At 42.9% G+C, this 26,879-nt stretch overlaps 1 protein-coding gene across 1 annotated transcript in view; it reads left to right on the top strand.

Annotated features, from left to right (window-relative positions):
* Nucleotides 1-26,879, top strand: part of LOC144695950 (protein argonaute-1) — a 111,154-nt gene that overhangs the window by 15,405 nt on the left and 68,870 nt on the right. Inside the window, exons 2-5 of the mRNA XM_078567057.1 lie at nt 19,481-19,667; nt 22,244-22,364; nt 23,385-23,566; nt 26,059-26,195. Coding sequence (XP_078423183.1) covers nt 19,481-19,667; nt 22,244-22,364; nt 23,385-23,566; nt 26,059-26,195 — 627 coding nt within the window. The remainder of the gene's footprint in view (nt 1-19,480; nt 19,668-22,243; nt 22,365-23,384; nt 23,567-26,058; nt 26,196-26,879) is intronic.

Raw genomic sequence — 26,879 nt, 5'->3', positions numbered from 1 at the left:
CACCCAGCTTCATTATCGGAGCAAGCTGCAGCTATCTTGATTATGCCGGGCAGGCCAAAGTTTGTCTTTCCTGCAGCAAATCTGGCTATGTGGTGGCCAACTGCAGCACCGCCCTCTGCAAGAACTGCAAGCAGGAAGATCACCTGACAAAGGACTGCAAGCAGACTATGTGCTGCAATCTTTGTGATGGGGCAGACCATTTCTACAAGACCTGCCCAAAACACTGCCTGTTATGCACAGGTGGCAAAAACCAAGGAGAGTCAAGTTGACAGTGGCAAATGTGACTGCCACCAAGGAGAATTGCAACCCTCCGCTTGCCAAGCCCTCCACTGAGAAGAATGGACAAAAGAGCAACTCAGAGGGACAAAAGGAAGGAAAAGAGGGAGTCAGCAGACTGCCAAACACCAGCACTGTTCCCCAAACCTCCCATTCTTCAGCAGACCAAATCAATGGAGGAGGAACCAGCAGAGGATCAACCAAGGGATTGGCAGCTGGTGAACAAGATCAAAAGAAAGGGCCAAGAAGAGCCCAAATAACTTGCCAGACGAGTGGCAAGAGGTGACTCCCATCTGACACTGACAAGAGGGTCTGCTGCTCCTCGGACGAGGAAGGAAATGGGCGGCACCGACAAAAGAAGCCACAAAGCTCAAGGGAGCTGGAGGAGGAGGCACCTGAGCTCCAAAGCATTGGAGACCATGAAGAGGCCAGCGCACCCTAGCTTCAGGAACCCGTGAGCAGCAACGCCTCTGGGGGAAGGGGTGGGAAAGTCCTCTCCAGCAGAGAACAGTTCAAACATTGCTGTTTGCATGAACAAGTTGCTGGTGTCACCTGAGCAGAACAATTCTAACAGGGCAGACCAGGACGGTTTCCTCAGGCCAACAAAAGTGAGACAATTTTTAAACATTATAGGTATGCAGGAGCAGACCCAAAAACTGGAACTGTCAAAGACAGCTGGTCTGGTAAGCAATGAAATGCTTTAAAATGGGTATAAACGTTGCTTCCCTTAACTTTCAGAGCATTGAATCAACTATGTGATGTGTTTTAACCTTTAATTACCTTGCCGAGGTCAAAGCTGACTTGTTTCTGCAAAAGTGTGCAATACCACACCTCGGCTCCTACAGGCAGTGGTCACTATGATTGTTTCATGGGCCATCAGTCTGGTCAAGAGGAAACTACTCCCATTCCTCTAGCCTGGGTATTCTACTGCAGGGAAGCAACTTTACCATCTCCGAAGTTAAAGAGGTGATGGGCAGACGCCTCCTCGTAGTAGACATAATGCGCAATAATACTGTGCTCCAGTTACTTAACATGTATGCCCTGGTTCAAAACAGCAAGAGCCTGGCCATCCTTCAGCTCCTACTGCTGCTGGCGATGTCCAGGCCAGTCATTTGTGGCAGTGACTTCAACTGCATCATGATTGCAGCTGGACAATCTGGCAGAGCCGACGGCAAACTGAACACCATGCCCAGACTCCTGATGGAAACGGTAAAAAATGCCAAGCTGCACGACGGCTTCAGCAACCCTGCAAATGGAGCACAACATAGATTCACTGCTTGCAGCCAGATGGGTCCGTCTGTTCCAGTATAGACTTCCTCTTTGTGTCCCAAACGTTCATGATCAGACCCACCGATGTCAAGCTGGTGTTCTTCCTTGACCACTGCCTCCTCCTGGCCAACTGTCACAGGAAGAGCAGAGGTTTGACAGGGGGACATGGAAGCTGAATATGAAACTGTTGACCCCAAAAAACATTGAGGGACTCCAAAGGATTGCAAAGATTGGAGAACCCTCTGATGCACTGGTGGGATGCGATCAAGGTGAATATTGAGGTTTTTTTATCCCGAAAGTGTTCAGAAGGCTAGAAAGAAACAGAGGGAAATGCCCCGACTCCAGAAAAGCATGCAGAATCTGCTCCAGCTGCAATCGATGGGGGGGTCAATGTTGAGGACGATCTCCAAGAAGTGAAAAACCAGCAAGCCTTGCTGTTTGTCTTGTAGGCCTCCAAGATCATCTTCCAGTCCAGAGTCCGCTCCGTGGAGTAGGATGAAACGTGTTCACATTTCTTCTTCCTAAAGGTAAACAAAGAGCTCTGTGATCAGCAGCCTAGGGAAGAAGATGGCTCAGTAATATCATCAGGTTTCTGACATTTTGAGGATCAGCGAATCCTTTTTATTCCAGGCTGTATGAAGCCCACAGCACAGCCTCCCAGTCCCAAAACGCTAACTGTGGACGAGCTGACTAAGGCCCGCAAGTCCTTTTAGAAGAGTAAAACTCCTGGAAACGGCAGCTTACTGGCAGTGTTGTATTCAGCTCTGTGGGACTGGATTGGCCCAGGCGTGCTGGAAGTGTATATGCTTCTGGTTGGCAGCATGTCAGAATCCCATGAGGAAAGGCATCGCTGCCCTCATCTACAAATGGAAGGGGGAAAGCGAAGAAATTAGAAATTGTGACCCATTTCACTGCTGAATGTGGAGAACAAAATTATTGTTCAAGTTCATTGCCAATCGGGTCAAGCCTCCTTTGGAATGGTGATCCACCCTGACGAGACCTGTGCTGTATCTAGCAGGAACATCTCAGATAGCCTCACTACTCAGGGGTAGGACTGCCTATGTGTGGGACAGTGGGGTGGGCACCTGCCTCATCAGCTTGGACCAAGGGAAGGTTTTTGACAGAATATGGCACACCTACATGATGGATGTGCTCCCCAAATTGGGGTTTGGGGAGGGAATGCGCAATTGGATCCAACTGCCCTACATACACATCAGCAGCACAGTTTCAATCAATGGGTGAGAATTGGAAAGCTTTCCAATCAAGACTGAAGCCAGGCAGGACTGCCCTTCCTCCCCTGTCCTGTTCGCATGTTGCAGTCCATCAGGAAGGATTCAGACACGAGAGGAGTGATGATTCCGGGCAGCGGAGGCACTCTGGTCAAAACCTCCCTGTACATGAAGGACATTGCTGTCTTTTGCTTGGATCCCCTGTCGGTGCGCAAACTGATGAACATCAGCGATCTGTTTGAACTGGTCTCGGGAGCCAAGGTAAATCACGGCAAGAGCGAGGCCATGTTTGTTGGGAGCTGGGCCGACCAATCTTCTGCCCCCTTCACCATCTGATCAAAGTGCCTGAAGGTGCAGGGGATATGGTTTACGCAGACTGGGGTGTGGGCTAGAAACTGGAAGGAGCAGGTAGCTATGGTTAAACAAAAACTGGGCATGTGGGAGCAACGTTCCCTCTCCACTGCAGGTAAAAACCTGGTCATTAGGTGGGAGGTGCACTCTGTGTTGCTGTACGTGGTGCAGGTTTGGTCCATTCCTCACTCCTGCAATGAGGCAATCACCCAAGCTGCCTTCTGCTTTATCCGGGGGTTGAAAATGCACCGTGTTTGCAGGGACACGATGTTCAAATCTCTACATAAAAGAGAGAAAAAACGTGCCCAACATCGCCCTCATCCTGATGGCCACCTTTTGTGTGCAGCTGCATCGAGCTGTGCATAGACCCTCGGTGTGAAAACACCGCATCACTATGTGCTAAGGTTCTATCTGTCCCCGATGTTGTGAATGATGGATCTGGCCACGTTGCTGTGGAATGCTCTAAGCAGTTGGACTGTGCCATACCACCTATCCCTCGTGGAAAAGTTTATGCAGTGAAACACCTTTGCCCACAAGTCCATCAGGCAGTGGTCTGCACATAATTCCCTAGAGGCCCTGCGGGATAAGAGGATGGCAGATCCTATCAGATGGTTGGCCCACCTGTCAAATGGTTCCCTGAGCTGACTGTCAGTCATTTGGCAGAGTTGCCTCACTTGCAGACAAAAACCAATATGTATCTTGACTAGTGGTGAGAAAGGCCCTCCCTGTCAGACCCTTCCTACATACCTAGAGTCTGACCCCTCTGCACATTGCCTTCGAGGTGGCTGTGCAGGGAAGAGACCATTGTTCACCTCCTTCTGGATGTGCCTTTGCAAAGAACGTCTGAAGAGAGGTGGTGTTTTTTTTTGTCGAAGTTCTCCCCCTGCAGCTCTGTGATGCAGGACTCTGTGCTCTACGGGCTATTCCCAGGGACGTACACCAAGACAAACATCAACTGTGGGCTAGAGGATTATCGGCTTGGTGAAAGATGCTCTTTGTTCTGCCTGAAACTTGCTGGCCTTCCAGTGTAAAAAGCTGTCTTCAACCAAGTGTTGCAGACTAGCACATTCCAAGGTCCAGGACTATGTGCTATGGGGCACTAAAGCTCGGAGCAGCCACCACAATGAGGAAAGGTCGCTGTCTAAGGCCTTTCAGCCATAGTACGTCGAGGTGTTGGAAAATTTTGTAGAACCCCTTGAACTGTATGCTGGCATTGAACGTACTTTGTGAATATCAAGAGTATTGAAATTGTGTTGCGGCACCTCAGAAAGGAACATTCTGTGTGGGGAAGGTTGAATCTGTTCCACTTTGTGTAATTTTTCAATTTGAAATGTTTTGCCCCCAGGCTGTATGCCTGACATGAAGTGTGTATTATAAACATCAAGGGAATTACAATTGTATAGGGACACCTAGGAGTGGAAAATACTACGGAGACCAGTCGAATTTTATTGCACCTTCTGTAACTTTCAAGTTGAAATGTTTTGTAATGGACTTTTACAAATTTTATGAATAAAGTATATTGTTTTGGGGGGTGGGAGTGGGGTAGATAACTCCCTCTCTGAACTCCCTATCTCTCTGCTTGTCTTAACAACTTTAACAGTCCCTTAAAAGCTAACTTTTGGAGCAAGGTTTTGGTCACCTGCTATCACCTGGTGCCTATTGCTTTAAGCTTTTTATCTATTTAATGCTCCTTTGCTTTTAGAAAGTCACTTGGAACATACTTTCTAATTTAAAGGTAATACATTATTGTAAGGTGTAGTAAGCTAAAAATTTTCTTTAAACAAAAGCCCATAATTTTTAACTTTTCGATATATGGATTTTTTAATCCTTTAAAACATGGTGAGGTGTTTTCTGTGCTCCGCTGCACTCTTTCCCCCACCCCCCTCCCCAAACCGGTTTCCTCTACATTTTATTTCCCCTCAGACTAGAAGTTCTTGTCCAAGGGACGGGAGTAAAAGGGTTTCTTAAAAACATTGTCAACGGCTGCAAGTAACACAGGGATTTTAATGTGTGGAGGCCAGTGCAGTGTGTGAACAACTGCTTGGTGTCCCAAGCTGCTGCATTTCTAATGAAGAGCAGATTTTGCACCATTGAGTGAGCGCATTGTGTCTGAGGGACACACAGCCCCTGTCCCACCATTCAAATCTCCATGACAAAGTGTGAGTTTAGCTGCCTCTGCCATGGAGAGGTGAAATATGTGTGACCTCTGTATCCAGGAGCTGAGAGGAAAAGTCTGAAGCTTTAAAGAGAAGCCATTTCTCCAGTGGCACTCTCTGCTAGTTTATTTGGTTTATTGGAAAATGCTCACTACAGCTTTGGCTGTTGTAGTTTAGTTCACTTTTTTATTTACAGCACAAATATACATTTACTTTGTTAACTTTTATACATGTTGCGTTCTCAATGTTTGCGGTAGATTGATATATATATATATTTATATCTTGTATGATTGTGCTGATAGACTGGGTAAGGGGTTTTAAGATTTAATTTGGGATGCGTGTAGCCCTATGTCTGTGTATTAACAGTTTCAGCCTGAGTGAGCTGCCAAGAAAAGTCACTGATTTCAGGCAAGGATGTGTTTCTGTCAAACAGAAGTGGCTGTTGCGTTGCCAGTTTTTTGCTGTTGGAGATTCTGGTTCTTCTATGACTCGGATCAAAATGAGAGTCAACTAGCATCGCTACAGTTAGGAACTCTGAGGTAGTGGCAGAGAGAGATAAAGCCGGGTGGTGTTGCCGCATGAATGCAAGCTGACCTCGTGCTTGAACTGAGACGCATTATGTATATGAAGAATAGAAGTGGGTGAGGGTGGAGCCCTAGGGCTTGCAGAAGGGACCTTGCAAGTATGCAAGGAGAAACCATTCCATGAGATTCACTGAGTACAATAAATAACAACTTGCATTCAGATGGTGCCTTTAAGCTAAAAAACATGTCCTGAGGAGTTTCACAGGCGTAAGAGGATAAAGCCGAGCTAAAGAAGGAGATCTTGGACCAGGAAAACAAAAATTTGAATGAAAGGGGTGGGTTTTAAGGAGGGACTTAAAGAAAAGAGAATCCGAGGGTCTGAAGGAGGAAACTTGCATTTAAGAGTTGGCTCCAAGCCTCTGTATAAACTAATCAATATGCGTCACTATAATTTCCCCTTTAATAGCAGCCCAGTTTGGTCTGTCCTTCAGATCCACAACTGTGGCCATAAGAATGAATCCCTGCAGATGTGGACTTCAGGTGGACTGCAGAGAATAATCTCCTGCACCCGAGCATCTTTGAGACTATCAGAAATTTTGGCCAGCTCTGCAGGTAAATGCTCAACTACTTGAAGATGGAAGGTATGTTTCAGTTGCTATCCATTTCCATTAGGACATAAATGTTCCAGTGTGTCAGTGGGTTTCTCAGCCCAGAAAGTAGGCAAGAGTACATCAGGAACAATGTTGGCTTGGCTGCCCAATTTTTTTAGGCTAAACATTGGGACCTCATTACCTGCAATAAACTCTGCAGTGCCCTTTTGAGTATCCCTGCAACTCAGCCCTCTATACTGTCCACCATTTGCAGCACAAAAACCCACATGGATCCGAGGAGACCTCTCAAAACTGGAAGGAAAATCAAAGATTTAGCTTCGTAACCTCCAATTGTAACAGAATGAGTGGCCAAGTCCTCCACGATACAACTCACTCATTCACAGAATCTTTACTGTGCAGAAGGAGGCCATTTGGTCCATTGGGTCTACACTGGTTCTCTGAAGGAGATGTGCAGCAGTTCAAGAAGGCAGCTCACCACCACCTTCTCAAGGGCAATTAGGGATAGGCAATAAATACGCCCACATCCGGTTAATGAATAAAAAATAAAATTCTACCAAGTCCCACTCCCCTGCCTTATCCCCATAATCTTGCTCATTTCTTCTTAGAACCATAGAACCATTACAGAATAGAAAGAGGCCATTCAGCCCACCATGTCTGTGCTGGCCAAAAAAGAAAAAAATTAAAAATTGGTTGTCCATTTTAACCGCACCTTCCAGCACCTGGTCTATAACCTTGCAGGTTACAGCACTTTGGGTGCCTCCACCACCAAATCAGACAGTGAATTCCAAACACCCATCACCCCTTGGGTGAAGATGTTTTTCCTAATGTCCCCTCTAATCCTCCTACCAACCACTTAAATCTGTGCTCCCTGGGTAATTAACCTCCCTGCTAGGGGAAACTCAGCCTCCTCAGTTCCAAGGAAAACAACCCCAGCCTATCCAACCTTTCTTCATAGCTGCAATTTCAAGCCCTGGCAACATTCTTGTAAATCTCCTCTGTACCCTCTCCAGAGCAATTATGTCCTTCCTGTAATGTGACGACCAGAACTGTACACAAAATTCCAGCTGTGACGTAACCAGTGTTTTATACAGTTCCATCATAAATCCTTACTTTTGTATTCTATAACTTGTCCAATAAAGGAACGCGTTCCATATGCTTTCTTTACCACCTTATCCACCTGTTCTGCTACCTTCAAGGACCTGTGGACACGCACACCAAGGTCTCACTTCCTCTACCATTCCCAATATCCTTCCATTTATTGTGTATTCCTTAGCTTTCTTTGCCTTCCCCAAATGCATTACCTTACACTTCTCTGGATTGAATTCCCTCTGCCACTTTTCTGCCCACTCAACCAAACCATTGATAAGCTTCTCCCTTTATTTTGTATTGTCTCACCATATTCTTCCTGTCAAAATGAATCACCTCACACTTCTCTGCATTGAACTTCAACTGCCACTTGTCTACCCAATCCACCAACACCTGTATGTCCTTTTGAAGTTCAAGACTATCCTCATCACAATTGACAATGTTTCCTGTCTTCATATCATCTGCAAATTTTGAAATCACCCTGCACACCACAGTCTAGGACATTAATATATATCGAGAAGAGCAAGGATCCCAACACTGACCCCTGGGAACCTCCACTACAAACCTTCCTCCCATCTGAAAAACAACCATTTATCACTACTGTTTCCTACCACTCAGCCAATTTCTTTTCCAAGTGTCTACTTTCTCTTTTATTCCATGAGATAGAATTTTGCTCAAGTCTATTGTGTGACACTGTATCAAATGCCTTTTGAAAACCCATATACACCACATCAACAGCGTGACCCTTATCAACCTTCTCTGTTACCTCCTTAGAAAACTCCAGCAAGTTGGTTGAACATGATTTTCCCTTAATGAATCCATGCTGGCTTTCCTTAATTATCCTGCACTTGTCTAAGTGACTTTTGATTTTTGTCCCAAACTATTGTTTCCAGAAGTTTCCCTACCACTGATGCCTCTGCAATTTCCACTCATACCCTTGGATGTATCTCATCTGGTCCTGGCACCTTATCTATTTTAAATAAAGATAGCCTTTCTAACACCTCCTCCTGAACTGTAAATTCTTTTAGTGCACCATATAAGAAATAGGAGCAGGAGTAGGCCATTCTGCCCCGCCATTCAATAAGTTCATGGCTGATCTGCCCCAGGCCTCAACTTTTCTTTTGTGCCAGCTCCTCATAGCCCTCAACTCCCCAATATTTCAAAAATCTATCTGCCTCCTCTTTAAATACTTTCAGTGATCTAGCCTCCACAACTCTCTGGAGTAGAAAATTCCAGATATTCACTACCCTCTCAGGGAAGAAATTCCTTTGCATCTCCGTTTTAAACGAGTGCCCTCTTATTCTGTAACTATGTCCCCTAGTTTGAGATTCCCCCACTAGTGGAAACATCTTCTCAATATCTACCCTGTCAAACCCCCTCAGAATCTTGTAAGTTTCAATATGATCACCCCTCATTCTTCTAAACTTCAGGTCGTTCTTGATAAGTCAACCCCTTCATCCCAGGAATCAGCCTAGTGAATCTCTTTTGAATTACCTCCAATGCCAGTATATCCTTTCTTAAATACGGGGAACAAAACTGTACACAGTACTCCAGATGTGGCCTCACCAACACCCTGTACAGTTGTAACAAGACGTGTCTATTTTTAAACTCCAACCCCCTAGCAATACAGACCAAAATTCCATTTGCTTTCTTAATTACTTGCTGCATCTGTATGCTAACTTTTTGTTGCACAAGAACACCCAAATCCCTCTGTGCAGCACTCTTTTGGAGCCTCTCTCCTTTTGAACAATAGTCTGCCTTTGATCCTTCCTACCAAAGTGCATGACCTCACACTTTCCTACATAAAACTCCATCTGCCAAGTTTTTGCCCACTCACTCAACCTATCTATGTCCCCTTGCAGATTCCTTATGTCCTCATCACAACATGCCATCCCACCTATTTTAGTATCGTCGACAAATTTGGATACATTACACCCTGCCCCCTCCTCCAAGTCATTAATATAGATAGTAAATAATTGAGGCCCTAGGACTGATCCTTGTGGCACTCCACTAGTTATGTCTTTCCAACCTGAAAAAGACCCATTAATCCCGACTTTCTGCCTTCTGTGTGTTAACCAATCCTCAATCCATGCTAATACATTACCCCCACTACCATGAGCTCCGATCTTGTGCAGTAACCTTTTGTGTGGCATCTTATCGAATGCCTTCTGGAAATCCAAATACTAAATCTACTGGTACCCCTTTATAACCTGCTTGTTATATTCTCAAAGAACTCGAGCAAATTTGTCAAACATGATTTCCCTTTCACAAAACCATGTTGACTCTGTCTGATTGGGTTAAGCTTTTCTAAATGCCCTGCTATTTCTTCCTTAATAATGGGTTCTAGCATTTTCCCAATGACAGATGTTAGGCTGACTGGCCTATAGTTTCCTGCTTTCTGTCTGTCTCCCTTCTTGAACAGGGGCATCACATTTAGTGGTTTTGTAGCAAATTGTGAGTCCAGTGGGAATCCACAGAATTCTGGAATATTTCAGCCAATGCCTCCACAATCTCTGCAGCCACTTCTTTTAAATCCTTTGGATGCAGGCTATTAGGTCCTGGCAACTTGTCTGCCTTTAGTCCCATTGCTTTGTCAAATACTTTGGCAGGGGGAGCGATGACGTAGTGGTATTGTCGCTGTGGTAATCCAGAGACCCAGGGTAACGCTCTGGGGTCTCGGGTTTAAATCCTGCCATGGCAGATGGTGGAATTTGAATTCAATAAAAATGTGGAATTAAAGTCTAATGATGACCATTGTCAATTGTTGTAAAAATCCATCTAGTTCACTAATGTCCTTTAGGGAAGGAAGTCGATCGTCCTTACCTGGTCTGCCCTACATGTGACTCCAGACCCACAGCAACGTGGATGACTCTTACATGCCCTCTGAAATGGCCACATTTCAGAAAACAGGAATGAAATTGACCCAGGCACTGGAAATGACAACAGCAATCTTAGCCCTGTTGACCCTGCAAAGTCCTCCTTACTAACATCTGCCAAAATTGGGAGAGCTGTCTCACAGACTAGTCAAGCAACAGCCTGACATAGTCATCCTCACGCAATCATACCTTACAGATAATGTCCCAGGTATCACCATCCCTGGGTATGCCCTGTCCCACTGGCAGGACAGGCCCAGCAGAGGTGGCGGCACAGTGGTATACAGTCGGGAAACCTCAACATTGACTCTGGACCCCATGGTATCATGCCTCATGGCATCAGGTCAAAATGGGCAAGGAAACCTCCTGCTGATTACCATGTACCGCCCTCCCTCAGCTGATGAATCAGTGCTCCTCCATGTTGAATACCACTTGGAGGAAGCAATGAGGATGGCAAGGGCACAGAATGTACTCTAGGTGGGGGACTTAAATGTCCATCGCCAAGAGTGGCTCGGTAGCGCCACTACTGACCGAGCTAACATTGTCCTAAATGACATAGCTGCTAGGCTGGCTCTGCGGCAGATGGTGAGCAAACCAACGAGGGAAGAACATACTTGACCTCGTCCTCACTGACCTGCCTGCCACAGACAGTATCGGTAGGAGTGACCACTGCACAGTCGTTGTAGAGACGAAGTCCAGCCTTCACATTGAGGATACCCTCCATCGCGTTGTGAGGCACTACCACCGTGCTAAATTGGATAGATTTCAAACAGATCTAGCAACTCAAGTTTGGGCATCCATGAGGTGCTCTGGGCCATCAGCAGTAGCAGAATTGTATTCGAACACAATCTGTAACCTCATGTCCTGGCATATCACCGACTCTACCATTACCATCAAGCCAGGGGATCAACCCTAGTTCAGTGAAGAGTGCAGGAGGGCATGCCAGGAGCAGCATCAGGCATACCTAAAAATAAGGTGTCAACCTGGTGAAGCTATAACACAGGACTACTTGTGTGCCAAACAGCATAAGCAGCAAGTGATAGACAGGGCTAAGCAATCCCACAACCAATGGATCAGATCTAAGCTCTGCAGTCCTGCCACATCCAGCTGTGAATGATGGTGAAGGAGGAGGAGGCTTCACAAATATCCCCATCCTCAATGATGGAGGAGCCCAACTCATCAGTGCAAAAGATAAGGCTGAAGCATTTGCTACAATCTTCAGTGAGAAATGCCGAGTGGATGATCCATCTCGGTCTCCTCTGGAGGTCCCCAGCATCACAGATGGCAGCCTTCAGCCAATTCAATTGACTCCACATGATATCAAGAAACGGCTGAAGGCACTGGATACTGCAAAGGCTATGGACCCTGACAATATTCCAGCAATAATACTGAAGACTTGTGCTCCAGAACTTGCCCTGCCTCTAGCCAAGCTGTTCCAGTACAGCTACAACAGTGGCATCTACCCGGCTATGTGGAAAATTGCCCAGGTATGTCCTGTACACAAAAAGCAGAACAAATCCAATCCGGCCAATTACCGCCCCATCAGTCTATTCTCCATCATCAGTAAAGTAATGGAAGGGGTCATCAACAGTGCTATCAAGCAGCACCTGCTTAGCAATAACCTGCTCACTGATTCCGAGTTTGGGTTCCGCCAGGGCCACTCAGCTCCTGACCTCATTCCAGCACTGGTTCAAACATGGACATAAGAGCTGAACCCCTGAGGTGAGGTGAGAGTGACTGCCCTTGACATCAAGGCAGCATTTGACAGAGTGTGGCATCGATGAGCCCTAGGAAAAACGAGTCAATGGGAATCGGGGGAAACTCTCCGCTGGTTGGAGTCATACCTAACACATAGGAAGATGGTTGTGATTGTTGGAGGTCAGTCATCTAAGCTTCAGAACATCACTGCAGGTGTTCCTCAGGGTAGAGTCCTCGGCCCAACCATCTTCAGCTGCTTCATCAATAACCTTCCTCCTTTCATCATAACTGGGGATATTCACTGCTAATTGCGACCCCTCAGATACTGAAGCAGTCCATGTCCAAATGCAGCAAGACCTGGAAAATATCCAGGCTTGGGCTGACGAGTGGCAAGTAACATTCACGCCACACAAGTATCAGGCAATGACCATCTCCAACAAGAGAGAATCCAACCATCGCCCCTTGATGTTCAATGGCATTGCTATCATTGAATCCCCCACTATCAACATCCTGGGAGTTACCATTGACCAGAAACTGAACTGGACTAGCCATATAAATACTGTGGCTACAAGAACAGATCAGAGGATAGGAATCCTGCGACAAGTAACTCGCCTCCTGACTCAGCAAAGTCTGTCCCACCATATGCAAGGCACAAGTCAGGAATGTGATGGAATGCCCCCCCACTTGCCTGGATAAATGCAGCTCCCACAACACTCAAGCAGCTTGACACCATCCAGGACAAAGCAGCCTGCTTGATTGGAATTACATCCAAAAACATTCACCCCCTTCCACCTCCGACGCACAGTAGCAGCAGTGTGTACCATCTGCAAGCTACACTGCAAGAATTCCCAAGGCTCCTTCGACAGCACCTTCCAAACCCAGGACAAAGACAGCAGATAGATGGGAACACCGCCACCTGGAAGTTCCCCTCCAAGTCACTCACCATCCTGACTTGGAAGTATATTGCCATTCCTTCACTGTCACAAGGTCAAAATCCTGGAACTCCCTTCCTAACAGCACTGTGGGTATACCTACACCACATTGTTTGCAGCGGTTCAAGAAAGCAACTCACCACCACCACCTCATGGGCAACTCGAGATGGGAAATAAATGCTGGCCCAGCCAGCGAAGCCAACATCCTATGCATGAATAAAAAAAAAGTTGTCCCTCATGATAGAGACTGTTACAAGATCTTTCCTCCCATCAGCTCCTTGCTTATCTGATATCTTTGGGATGCTTATAGTGCCCTCCACCGTGAACACCGTTGCAAAATATTTGTTTAAATTATCTGCCATTTCCCTGTTCCCCGTTATCAATTCTCCAGTCGCATCCTCCAAGGGTCCCATGCTTACTTTAGCCACTCCCTTTCTTTTTATATCCTCTTGTTTGTTTTTATATTTCTTGATAATTTACTTTCATAATCAATTTTCATCCTCTTTATTAGCTTTTAAGTCATCTGCCGCTGGTTCCTGAAAAATTCCCAATCCTCTGTCTTACCACTACTTTTCGCCGCTTTGTATGCCGTAGTTTTTGATTGGATACTCTCCTTGACCGCCTTTGTTAACCACGGGTGGTTCATCCTTGTCATTGAGTCCTTTTTGGTCAGGATAAATTTTTGTTGAGTGATATGCAATATCTGCCTAAATATCTGCCACTGCTCATATACTGACCTTCCCCTTAGTCTATTTTCCCAGCCTGCTTTAGCCAACTCTTTCTTCATACCTCTGTAGTTGCCCTTATTTAAGTTGAGGACAGTGTTTGGAGACCCGAGTTGCTCGCCCTCAAACTGAATTTGAAATTGTACCATGTTGTGATCACTGCCCCCGAGAGGGTCCTTATCTACGATATCTCTTATTAATCCCACCTCATTGGACATTACTAGATCTAAAATAGCCTGTTGCTGAGTAGGTTCTGCAACGTATTGCTCTAAGAAACGATCCCTGATGCTCTCTATAAATTCGTCTTCCATGTTACCCCGCCAATCTGATTTGTCCAGCCAATATGAGATTAAAATCACCCATGACAATTGTATATGCCTCCATTATATCCCGATTTATACTTTATCCTACAGTGAGGCAACTCTTCGGGGGCCTATAGATGACTCCCACCCGTGACTTCTTCCCATTGCTATTCCTTATTTCCGCTCGAACTGATTCCACATCACGATCTATTGCACCTGTATCACTACTCACCAGCGCACTGATACCTTCCTTTATTAACAAAGCTACCCCAGCCTCCTTTTCCTTTTTTGCCTATTTTTCCGGAGTCAAATACCCTTGAATATTGAGTTCCCAGTCTTGGTCACCCTGCAACCACATTTTCTGCCCCTTCCTGTCACATTTTGATTTTCATTCACCTCTTCACTACCCTGCACCTCTGCTCTCTTTATCTCTCCAGTCTTATTTACCCTATGCTAATTTGCATGTGGCTCAGGTAGTAATCCGGTGATTATTACTTTTGTATTTCTGCTTTTTAATTTAGCCCCGAGCTGCTCGTAGTCCCTCAGCAGAACCTCTTTCCCAGTCCTACCTATGTCATTGGTACCTACATGGACCACGACAACTGGATCCTTCCCCTCTCACTCCAAGTTCCTCTCCAGCCCTGAAGAGATGTCCTTAACCTTGGCACCGGGTAGGCAACACAGTCTTTGGGACTCTGTCTTTGCTGCAGAGAACATTACCTATTCCCCCATCTATGCTATCTCCTATTACTTCTACATTTCTCTTTTCTCCCTCCACTTGAAAGGCACTCTGTACAGTGATGCTGTGGTCAGTTTGCTCATCCTCCCTGTAGTCTGTGCTCTTGTCCACACCGGGAGCAAGAACCTTGTACCTCTTGGACAATGGTACTGGCTGAGGCTCCTCCAAAGCTAAATTTTAGATCTCCATACCTACCTTAATTGCAGTCACACCCTGCTGTCCCTGACCATGGTCCAAATTTGATGTAATTAATCTAAAGGGGCGTGACTCTCTCCTGAAGCAATGTGCCCAGTTAACTCTCCCCCTCCCTGATGTGCCGCAGTGTCTGCAGCTTGGACTCCAGCTCATCAACTCTGAGCCGAAGTTCCTCGAGCAGCCAACATTTGCTGCAAATGTAGTCACCATGGATTGCACCGGCGTTCAGCTCCCACATGCTACAGCTGCAACACATTGCCTGCCATCAATCTCTATTCTATTTAATTGGTTAATTTGGATGTTAAATATTTTAAAAGTGAATTCATAACTGTACTCTTCAGCTGTAGTAACATCTCCTGATTTAAACTACTTGACCAATCAAAAGAGACATGGAAGAGATTTTTTTTTGAAAAATATACTTTATTCATAAAATATCTGCAAGAACATTACAAAACATTTCTAAATTGCCAATACAGAAAGTACAATCAGATTCAACTTTTACACATGGATCACAAGGTGCTTCAATGACTCAATACAATCAATGAATATTACAATCATTTCAAGATGGTAATTACAGACAATCAGACAGTGCAATGGTATTGGAGTTATCGACATACATCACGTTGCACTCTGAGGTGCTTCAATACAATTAAAATACAATTAATATTCAATGCAGACATTCATTGTTAGCCGTACAGCCCAAGGGGGTCTATCATAATTCCCAGCCCCTCGGTGCACTATGGCAGAAAGAAGAGATACCCACCAATCACCTACCTGTTTTCCTTTGACGTCACACTTCGACTCTGACAGGTAGAAACAGGTCTTCCTCTCGCACTCTCCTCTAGGTGCTGCTGACGGCCTGTCCCAGTTACCTCCTCTTTCACTTCGACCTGGATAGCATCATCTTTCGTAAAGACTGATGCAAAGTACTCATTGGAAAACACAGATTTCTATTGTAAAATGAAACTCAAACTTTTTTTAAATGGAATTATTAGTTGCAGGCTAAGGGGCTCTGTAATGCCCTATTAAAATTTGGGATTGATGATATTTTGCCATTTGTTACAATATTCATAGCATATTAAACGCTGCTGAATTATATTTGAGATTTACTTTAAAGTTACAGTAAGTGGTTTCAATGTTTGGGGCAGTTACTGATATTTTTAAGCAGAATATTTGGTACTTGAGTTATAATCTGTAATCTGCCTGATTTAGCACATCACGATGAACATACTCTTGAGAGAAGGAATGAAACTGTATTGAGCGTCCTCCAGGTATGCAATATAAAGATGGCATGGTAGACATTCCAATTTTGTTTTTATTGCTCTGCATGAAGATGAGGTAATTTGGGTCTCTCCTGGGAGTCAATTTGCTGATTAAAATTCGAGAGCGCTGTGATGCTTCTCAGAAAGCTTTGGAAGGCAGGGAACATCCAGCTAGAAAAACTAGCAGCTCAGTACTCACCTGTTTCACAGGTTAATTTGGCAACAATCATTACTAAAACACACAAGTCAACTCTATCCATGTCATTTAAATATAAACTGTGTCCTGTTTATATTTGAGGGCATTTTGTCATCAGTCCCACTGGAGTTTTATTTTGTGACTTACCACTGAGGAAGTGCCTCAGGCTAGTAGAGGGAAAGGGTTTTTATTTCTGCTGCTTCACAGTCATTCCAAAAAGATGGGAGTTCCAGTTCCATTGTTCTCAAAGGCTGAACAAACATACTAGGAAGCTTCAGATGATCAATCCTCTCATGATTACCATTCAGGTAAGGTGCCTTCAGAATTGGCTGATGGTACCTGTCACCTTTCAGCTCAGTACCTCAGCTCAATGTCTTGAGCAAGTGGCTGTGATTGCTGCATATCCACACTTCTTTAGATTGCAAAGTGATACATCCTTGTATTGGTAATTAGCACTCATGGGTGTGCTGCCATTTATCAATGGGATACGGTACAGTACTTGAAGCATGAACTAATATGTAAGTACTCAGGAAGTAAAGAACACTATTCTTTTTACTTAAAATCTTCAAAAGTACATTAAAATATAAAGCACACAGTAATAAAGTATACAGGTGCGGGTTCTGGATAACTTCACAATTGCTTCCGGTTGGTAAAGTGACAATTTGTAATAGGGGAACATCAGAAATTCCGGTTAGTAGAGAATTCCAGTTGGTAGAGTGCCGGATAACACAAAGTTTACTATATATTAATCTTTGTGTCTTTTGTTGAAAAACAATATTGGCCTGTTCTGGGAGAATTTCCTGCTTTCTTTGAATAGCATCAAAGGATCCTTAATGTCATTCTGAACAAGCAAACAGAGCTTTAGTTTAACATTTTATCTGAAGGGCAATACCTCTAATAAAACAACAAAGTGTTGGGTTGGACAGTCTGGCTAGATTGTGCTCAAAAGTCCTGATGTGAGGCTTGATCCATCAATCTTCTGACGTGCATCGCTACCAACAGAGAGAGACAAGCTGGCATACTAAACTTTAGTCAAGACATATTGACCTTGGCATTTTGAAACAGGTGAAGCTTAATTGCATCTTCATAATCTTCAGCGTAGGATGTTTTTAAAGCTTATGGACATCCCCCTCTGCATAAGATGGTGTCGTTCAGTTAGGTTCAATTATGTAATACTTCTGCCACATACTACTGAAAACACCCATCAATTTTCAAATGCTTTTTGCTTTGCTTATCTATGGGAAATGGATTTTTACATCACTGAGCTGTGGGGAGCCATTGGAGGTCATTAAATTGAGTGGGATTAGTTCTGAGATAGAATGGAGGTAATTCACTTTTGGAGTTGGAGTTATGTAGGTGAAGCTGGCAGGCTTGGACTGGTCAACCGTGGGCGGTGTCTAATGCATGGACAAGGGCTTCAGTGGCCATGGGATTGTGGCATAAGATATTTTAAATGTGGAAATAGATGACCTTGGAGACTTGAGAGGCATGTATGGAGGGGGAACTGGAAAAGATGTAAAAGTAATGAAAAACAAAAATGTCAAAATTACTAAGAAAAAACCTTTGTTAAAAGTTGATTAAAGAGTTGCAGGAATGACGAGTGCTAATCGCTCATTAGGCTGTTCTGAAGGTTCCTGATTTGACCCTATGTTTGGATTGAGTTAGTGAATTTCACAAATCAGCAGTGGAGATGCTACATTTTGCCTGAATAACAACAGGCTAGAGAGCAAAACATTTGGTTGAGGTTCCCACACCTGATTAGTCCTCATTAATAGCTGCTGGAAGTGTTGTGTTCCTGGTGAGCGAGGCATCTTTTTGCTCTGTCAGGTTTCATTATTAAAGGTTCTGATTATTTTTACAGTTTTTTGCTTTGATTCCATCCATGCATAATTTGAGTACATTGATGAAGCATGTCCCATGTCCAGTTTATATTGCATGAGCTACCATGCATTCAGATTACAATTTTGCTTGAAATTCATAAATCACTTGGGTTGATGTGGTGACTTCAGATGAACAACAGGAGGCTGAGGAACTGACCCAATCCATTCCATGTGCCTCACGCTGGGACAGTGTTCCTGTTTCTAACAATACATCAGTACTATTTGAATGATTGTAGTCTAATGGCCAAAAATTTTGTTATGTAAAGCTTAATATTTACAACTGTGAAATATTGCATTCCCCCAATTGGGACCATTGAAAGGTGTATATTTCTCAAAAATATCGCTTTACATCGTATACATTAAATAAGCCCATTTGTTTTGGTCGTTCTGTTGTTGCATTGTTACAATAAAAAATGCAATGGACAGGTCCAGTTACTGGAAGATTTTCTTTTGTTCACCAGTAAGCTGTGGTGCACTGGATTTTTGAGGTTTTTGAACAGGGTGCAGCACTTCAGCATTAGTGTGAAAAGGCTTTTCATACAGTGGTTACAAATCACGAGTCATTGCATGGATGTCAGACTTGATCCATCTCTGAAACATCATTGTTTTAAATGAGTTAAGTTTTTTTAAAAACTGATTCTCTCGACTGATGTGTTCTTCCCAATCATTGGTGCAGTTTTGGCTGTTAACCCTTTTAGACAACCAGAGATGTATAGTTGTAATAACAAATTAATTAATCCTTCCAGAGTAAAGAACATAGGAGCAGGAGTAGGCCATTTGGCCCCTCGAGCCTGCTCTGCCATTTAACTAGATCATGGCTGATTTTCTACCTCAATGCCATCTTCCCACACTTTTCCCGTATCCCTTAATGTCATTGATACCAAGAAATCTGTCGACTTCTGCTTTGAACATACTCAATGACTGAACCTCCACAGCCCTCTGGAGTAGCGAATAGAGAACTTTTCTGATTCAGCACATATACTAGTCTGAAATAATAGTATTAAAGAAATCACCAACACCAAGAGGAAAACAGCCAGTTTAATAAGTTTGTGGTAATGATTGTGATTTGTTTGGTTCTCCTGTGTAAGTGTGGTTTACTTGGTAATGTATCCTGTATTTATAAGATTTGTCTGCAAACCCTGAGAGATCGTTAACTTTTCTTTCATATCTTTTCAGCTGCAGTTGGCCCATACGTGCCACCTCTGCAACAGGTTTTCCAGGCACCACGACGACCAGGGATAGGAACAATAGGCAAGCCAATTAAACTTCTAGCCAACTATTTTGAAGTCGATATTCCAAAAATCGATGTTTACCATTACGAGGTGGATATAAAGCCGGACAAATGTCCAAGGAGAGTAAACAGGTACCAGTTGATCAGCCTGATAAGTCTGAACAATTCTACTGTATAAAGACTTGAAGATCAGCTTCTGCACTTTTGTTGGTGATATAGATTACACTCGTTGTCATATTAATGTCTAATTCCCTTTGAGAACTATTTAATGTTGTTTTCACAGTGTCAAATGCCATGATATAAGCCTGAGTTCATTTTATTGCAGTTATGTTAATAAATCAAGCAGAAATGTTGTCTTGTAAGATAGTCTTTAAAGGTGGTCCAGCTGCACAATAGATTGTTTGCTTGTCTCCTGGTCTCCTGACCATATCCTTTATTCTTTCATGGATGTGGGTGTTGCTGGCAAGGCCTAATTACCCTTGAACTGGGTGGCTTCGTAGGCCATTTCAGAGGTCATTCTAAGAGTCAACCACATTGCTGTGGTTTTGGAGTCATATGTAGACCAGACCAGGTAAGGATGGCAGACTTCCTTCCCTAAAGGGCAGTGAACCAGGTGGGTCTTTACAACAGTTGAAGATAATTTCATGGGTTACCATTACTGAGATCCAGATTTATTAGCTGAATTCAAATTCCATCAGCTGCCGTGATGGAATTTGAACCCATGTCCCCAGATCATTAGCCTGGGTCTCTGGATTCCTAGTCCAGTGACATTACCGTTATGCCACTGTCTCCCTTATTTTCACAATTTTCATACGTGTACATGTTTAAGCAATAATAGTACTTTCCTAATAATTAAATCAAAAATTTTAAGGCCTGGATTTGTTATTTTTAGTTAGCAACTTGCCTAGTATTTTGGAATGATCACACAATGAAACACAAACCAAGTAGCCCCATGATCAAATTTGGAATTTCTCCCTCTACTGGTCATTTATGAGCAACATTAATAGCAAGCGAAAAGATGTCAATGTCTTTTCTTGAGCTCCATACGTATTCAGGTCAATACCAAATGCGCTTGTATACCAGTATAATACTGGAATTAATGTATGCATTATTTATAGCTCGCTGTAGAAGCCATGTAAAATTCAACTGTACAAATGCATTTGAAAATTCATAAAAATGGACATGATCTGTCTGATGGCAGCCTATCATGTTTATTTTCAGAGGATTTTAAAAAATAATAATAATGGTATTTTGTTCAAGAAACATATTTGCAGCCCAAAGGCTGCATTGCATTGTGCCTTGCATCAAAAAATTATGAATACTAAATAATTAAGCGAGAAACATGGAAACATGTGACAATCATGTGGTAACAAAAAAAGACAAATTCAGCAGGTAACAGGGAAGTGGTGGACGAGATATTAAAAGAAAGAATATTGAATTAAAATTATATTAAAATTGCAAACCAACATATACACCATTCACAATTCCTACATTACAGGCATTGAAGTACATATAGATTTCAGAATTTAAGTACTTCATTGAGGACCCAAACCATGTAAGGAATGGGGCTGCGTAGGTTTTATGTAAAATAATAACATTTAATATTAGAGATTTTTTGAAGGTTCCCTGAAAAGGAAATTGGCCAAGCAGCATTCTTTGGCAGTAAGTTTGTGAATTTGTGAAGTCTGGCAGCTTCAGAGAGGAGTAAGAATAGCTGAAGATACCTGTAGTGGAAACAAAATTGTTCCATTTAATTGCATGGAGCTTTCTATCAGTAGTGATATAATTGCATTTGTAATCAGTCGGTGTTTGAAATCATTTCCGATATAAAAATATCTCCCTGTTAACTGTGTTACACTTTTAAAACTGGCTGGTTAGAAACCAGTTTTAGCAGTTTCAAAATGTCCCGCGGTGCTGTGTCAGACAAAAATTGACACCAATTGGAACAAATGACCAAAAGCTTTTAAGGACAGAGTGGTAGAGTGGCACACAGAGAGAATTCCAGAGCTTAGGGCCCAGGCAGTTAAAGGTGCAGCCATCAGTGGTGGAGCAATTAAAATCAGGGATGTGCAAAAGGCCAGACTTGGAGGTGTGCAGCGATCTCAGAGGGTTGTAAGAGCTTACGGAGCTCCAATTTGGATCAAACTTGGAAGTTTAGTCTAAGAATCACAGGGATAGAAAATTCAGAAAATAATATGTTACTTTTGGGGGAAATGAAGTGATTTATCATGGCAGTACAAGGAACTTTGCACTTTATTGTATCTGAATCAATCTATGCCCAATGATACTGTCACTTTTCAAATTTACAAAAGGGGTAAAACATCCAGGGATCCCATTGCTATTCAGTGATTGATTATTCCACTTCCTAAGGTGTGGTGTTATCTCTCTTTTCACAGACATGTAGGAAAGCATAATATGGTGCCATAAGGAACGCATGTTTTACAACCCGGCAACAGTGGGTGCAAGTCACAAGCCCATTTCACACTCCTCATCCAGCCTTAAGTGTGATCTTTCTGTGAATTCTTACAGTTTCTATAACAAAAGAAAATCACACATTGTCAAATGTGCCTCCAATTAATACATTTTGACCGTTTTGCCTTTTTAAATTAGATTGAGATGCATAAGAGCACGTATTATATGCAGAGAAAGACGATTAAAATTGACTTTAAAAACTGCTTTTTGAATCCTTTCAAATGCTTGTTTTGCAGGGAAGTGGTGGAATACATGGTTCAACATTTCAAACCTCAGATCTTCGGAGACCGAAAGCCAGTGTATGATGGGAAAAAGAATATTTATACGGCAACACTACTGCCCATTGGCCAGGATAGGGTATGAGAAGATACTGCTAACCTCTGGCTGGGAAAAGAGTAATGTCTTTCATCTTGACCCAGAAATGGGAATTCTATTTATTTTCAATTTGAGAAAATAAAGTCCCAAAATTACCTCATGTAGAACCTAAGCTATAAAAATCAGGTCTCATGTTCAATTCCTGATGTGTGCTCAATTAGCTAATCTAGAGATAGTTAACGCAATTAGTATTTCAAGCCTGGAGTGTAGAAAAAAATCAGCTGGGATTCACTGTGCTGCTCCAATATCCATCCAACACTGCTGTAAAACATGTGGCAGTATTGTTATAATGCCAGGGATGTTCTTTCCTTTGGATTCATACAATTACTAAATTTATCTCAGCTGAGGTAGTTTAGCAGTGATGTTGTTTCACAGGGGTGTATCTCATCCAAGTGTTCTTGCATAATCCTGGACAGCAACTACTTGTAAGAATCGCAACAGCAGAACTTGATTACTCTCGCACCCAGCATTCAAAGTATAACCCGTAGTAATAGGGCACTGCAGTGTGATTAGGAGTGAAAACTCTGATGATTATATTAACTTCCCCCAGCTCCACAGATACTGAAGTGAACTGCCAATGGCTGGACTAACTAACTCAACAACAGCTTAAATTTGTACAGCGTCTTTAACTTGGAAGAACATCCCAAAGCGCATCATAGAGGTGTAATCAGATATAAAAAAAAATTCAAAACAGCTTGGCAGTAGAGTCTGCATTGCTCAGTGTTATACAGCACAATGTAGCCCAACTGAGCTTTCCTCGACTACAGATTTTGTACCATTAGCAGGGCTACTCTTCCTTGCTTCTGTTCTAATCTATCCTATTGTAGCCAGAGAATCTCTTGAATGCTGGTCTCTCAGTGTTGCTAGTTAAATATAAAAGTCCCATGAAATTTGCTGTAATCGATCTGGGTGGTCAGTCGTTTTTAGGTTACATTGTGAAATGTTCCAGTGTGAACAAGCTTCTCATTAAGGTTTAATTGATCTGTTTTTTTTAAACGTAAGGTTGACTTTGAGGTGACCATCCCTGGTGAAGGCAAAGATCGGATTTTTAAGGTTTCCATTAAATGGTTGGCAGTGGTGAGTTGGAGACTGCTGCATGAAGCCCTCGTCAGCGGTCGAATCCAGGTTCCATTAGATTCTGTTCAGGCACTGGATGTAGCTATGAGGCACCTGGCATCAATGAGGTAATCTAACATCCTGTCGATTTATCAGAAGGGATATATATAATTGCCAATGGTTTAAATATTTGATTTAGATTATTTTTGTTTTGATTTTATATTTGTTAATGCAAGAAGAAAAGTTTGAGAGGAAATGTGATTGAAGTGTTCAGTATCATAAGGGGTCCAGACGGAGTAGATAGAGAGGTAAAGTTCTCAATGGTGGAAGGGTCGAGAACCAGAGGATGCTAATTTAAGGTGATTGGTAAATGGTACCAAAGACAACATGAGGAAAACTCTTTTACACAGTCGCTGTTTAGGATCTAGAATGCACTGCCTGAGATTGTGGTGGAGGCAGATTCGATGCTGGCTTTCAAAAGGGAATTAAACAAACATTTGAAGGGGAAAATCGTTGCAGGGCTATGGAAAAAGGGCGGGAGTGTGGGACTAGCTGAATGCCATTGCAAGAGCTGGCCGACATGGACACAATGGACTGAATGGCCTCCTGGATTGTAACTTTTCTATGATTCTGAAAGTCAGTTTCTATAATCTTGTAAGCCAGTTAATACAAAATTGGGACAAAGCATTGTACACTTTGCAGCATTTAAAATAAGCACGTTATCTCTCATACTGATGTGTACAGCCTATGAAATAAAAATTGATTACTTGAGTTAAGTGAAGCATAGGAAATTATTCATTCCTTTCTCCTGGAGTTTACATTAATGCTGCTTTTATAGTTTGTGATAAAACTGAATTCACTTTTTATCAAACCCTTCCATCTGCAGATGCACATTTACACACATTTTGAGGACATTGTGCATTTAGAGGGACATTCAGACATTTTATGAAATATATTTTTCTAGATATTTTATTAAGCCACCGTGCTACAGAGACCTGATGCCTCCAAGAATAATGCACTGATATATCTAGGCATCTTGCTGCAAATGTGCTTAGGTTGAGGGCAGGTCCAGTTCAGGGGGTTTGGGGCAGCTTGTCTGATCTTGAATACCTGGGGTTGGATAGGCTCAGGGCATTTGGCTAGGGGCAGGAAGTAGATTTGCAATACTGGTGGTCATGTTTGGAGTTGTCCCCCCTTCATAGGCAGTGGGTGAGTTGCTATGCAAGAGAATCGTTTGTGCTAAGTCAACCTTTTGAGAAGGGACCCAGACAGCCTAGTTTTCCCCAGTTCCAGTCAAAGGTCAAGTTTCACTTGTTCAAATCAGCAGATGTCAATCCTGTGTGTCAGCTACATTTGGTATGTGGAAAGACTGCAGACTCGTCACAGGGTGGGTTGCATCTTGGAGTTAGTAACAAGAGTTGTGCTAGCCTGTTCATTGCCTCTCCGGTGGCCAGGCCCAGCAACCACCAAGCTGGGCCCCTGGGTTGTAAATCTTTTAATATTTCCATCGGTATTAGAGACTGGATCAGTCTGGCCAGATATGGAAATCTGAATAGCGTACCTGAATGAGGATGCCTTTCTGACTCCAGCCCTATGTTAATTTTTTTTATTATATTCATTCAAGGATTTGAGCATCGCTAGCTAGGCCAGCATTTATTGCCCATCCCTAATTGTCCTTGAGAAGGTGGTGGTGAGCTGCCTTCATGAACCACTGCAGCCCATCTGGTGTAGGAACACTCACAGTGTTAGGATAGGAGTGCCAGGATTTTAACCCAGTGACAGTGAAGGAACGGCGATATATTTCCAAAGTCAGGATGGTGAGTGGCATGGAGGAGAACTTGCAGGTGATGGTGTTCCCATGCATCTGCTGCCCTTGTCCTTCGAGGTGGTAGAGGTCACTGGTTTAGAATGTTTCTGTTCACTTTTATTTGCATTTTCCAGTGTTTCCCCACAATTACCGTTTTCCAACTGTTTCCAATTGTTTGAGTAAAATGTTGCAGTGCTCTGGTCCATCTTTGAAATGTTTCTTCATGAGTAAATGTTCAGAAACTAAATTCAGCCAACTTTGTTCAAGAACCATCTCAAATGTTGCTTCCGTGTCAAATAGCTTCTATATTTGGGAATTGGAGTGCAAGATTTAGCAATACTCAATGATTAACGGGAAGCTAATCTGGCAAGAAACTTTTATAACAGAACAAAATTGTGAAACTTTAGTTACAATCCTGCAATTTTACTTGCAGTTGAATGCCAGATAACTGCAACCACTGAGTTAGGTCGACTATTTTGTTTTGGTCAAGGCCAAGCTGATCAATTAGTTTTCCATTAATTTGCATTTATTTTCAGTTTCTGATACAAAGAGATCTTCATACTTTGGTATTCTGTTTTAAATTTCATGAGACAACTGGGCTAAGAACTGCATTCAAGCATTCATATCTACAAAATTGAAACAGCATGCAGCAGTGAATAAGCATAAGTAGGAATCAATTGCTTGGGTTTTGCCAGTCAGTTTGCCAGGGTTTGGGAAGAAGCATGTGGCCTTAAGGCCCCTGTTTGGCCTCAGTCCTACCACCCATTGTACAATAATGCTGATCAGATCAGAAACCTCTTTCTTTAATTCCAGGTATACTCCTGTTGGTCGATCTTTCTTCTCTCCACCTGAAGGTTACTATCACCCGCTGGGTGGAGGTAGAGAAGTCTGGTTTGGTTTCCATCAGTCTGTTCGGCCTGCCATGTGGAAAATGATGTTGAACATTGATGGTAATGCATTTTCTGTTGAACAGTTAAATTGATTGCTCTTTTACCAGTTACTGAGGTTAGATTGACTTTAAAACAATGCTCGTTCTGTGATTGAGTAAATTACACAGGCTCAAGTATAAATAATGGCCACACTGGACAATGAACCGCATTTGTGGAATTATACCCAATAACATTGTAGAAAGCAACTGGCCAGGTTAGTTCCTCTTATGGTCCTTTTAATCACTTTTATGTTACTTCTTGCCTGTGAAGACCTGCAGCATCAATTTTCGCAATGTTGGTAGTCACATCAACATAAACCTGCTGATTTTTTTCATATATATATATAGCTAGCTGTGAAGAGAAAGTTTTTTTGCACAGGGTCTTGCCAGTTACAGAAAGTCTTGCTGAGATCAGTAAATGTGATAGCAGCAGCACTGCCTTTTGATATTAACATTACAGGTTGCACCAACATAGCCATTTCCATTATCTTTGTCGTAATGTCATGGCATTAGCTATCCTGTGCCAACCTTCCAGAATTGTCCTCGAGTCTCTGGAAATTGAACATAAATCTACTGGATATACTGCAAGCAACATGGGTGTTAAATGATAAGGGCAGTAAAATAAGTGAATTTTTCATTTCCTTTTATTAGTTATAATATTGGCAATAGGTAGTATTATATAATTGGTCAGGGTGGTTGGAGGTGA

The sequence above is a fragment of the Cetorhinus maximus genome, chromosome 21 (genome assembly GCF_964194155.1).
Source record: "Cetorhinus maximus chromosome 21, sCetMax3.hap1.1, whole genome shotgun sequence".
Taxonomy (NCBI): Eukaryota; Metazoa; Chordata; class Chondrichthyes; order Lamniformes; family Cetorhinidae; genus Cetorhinus; species Cetorhinus maximus.
Note: the sequence above shows the minus strand (reverse complement) of the source record. Positions and strands in the feature narration are given on the sequence as shown.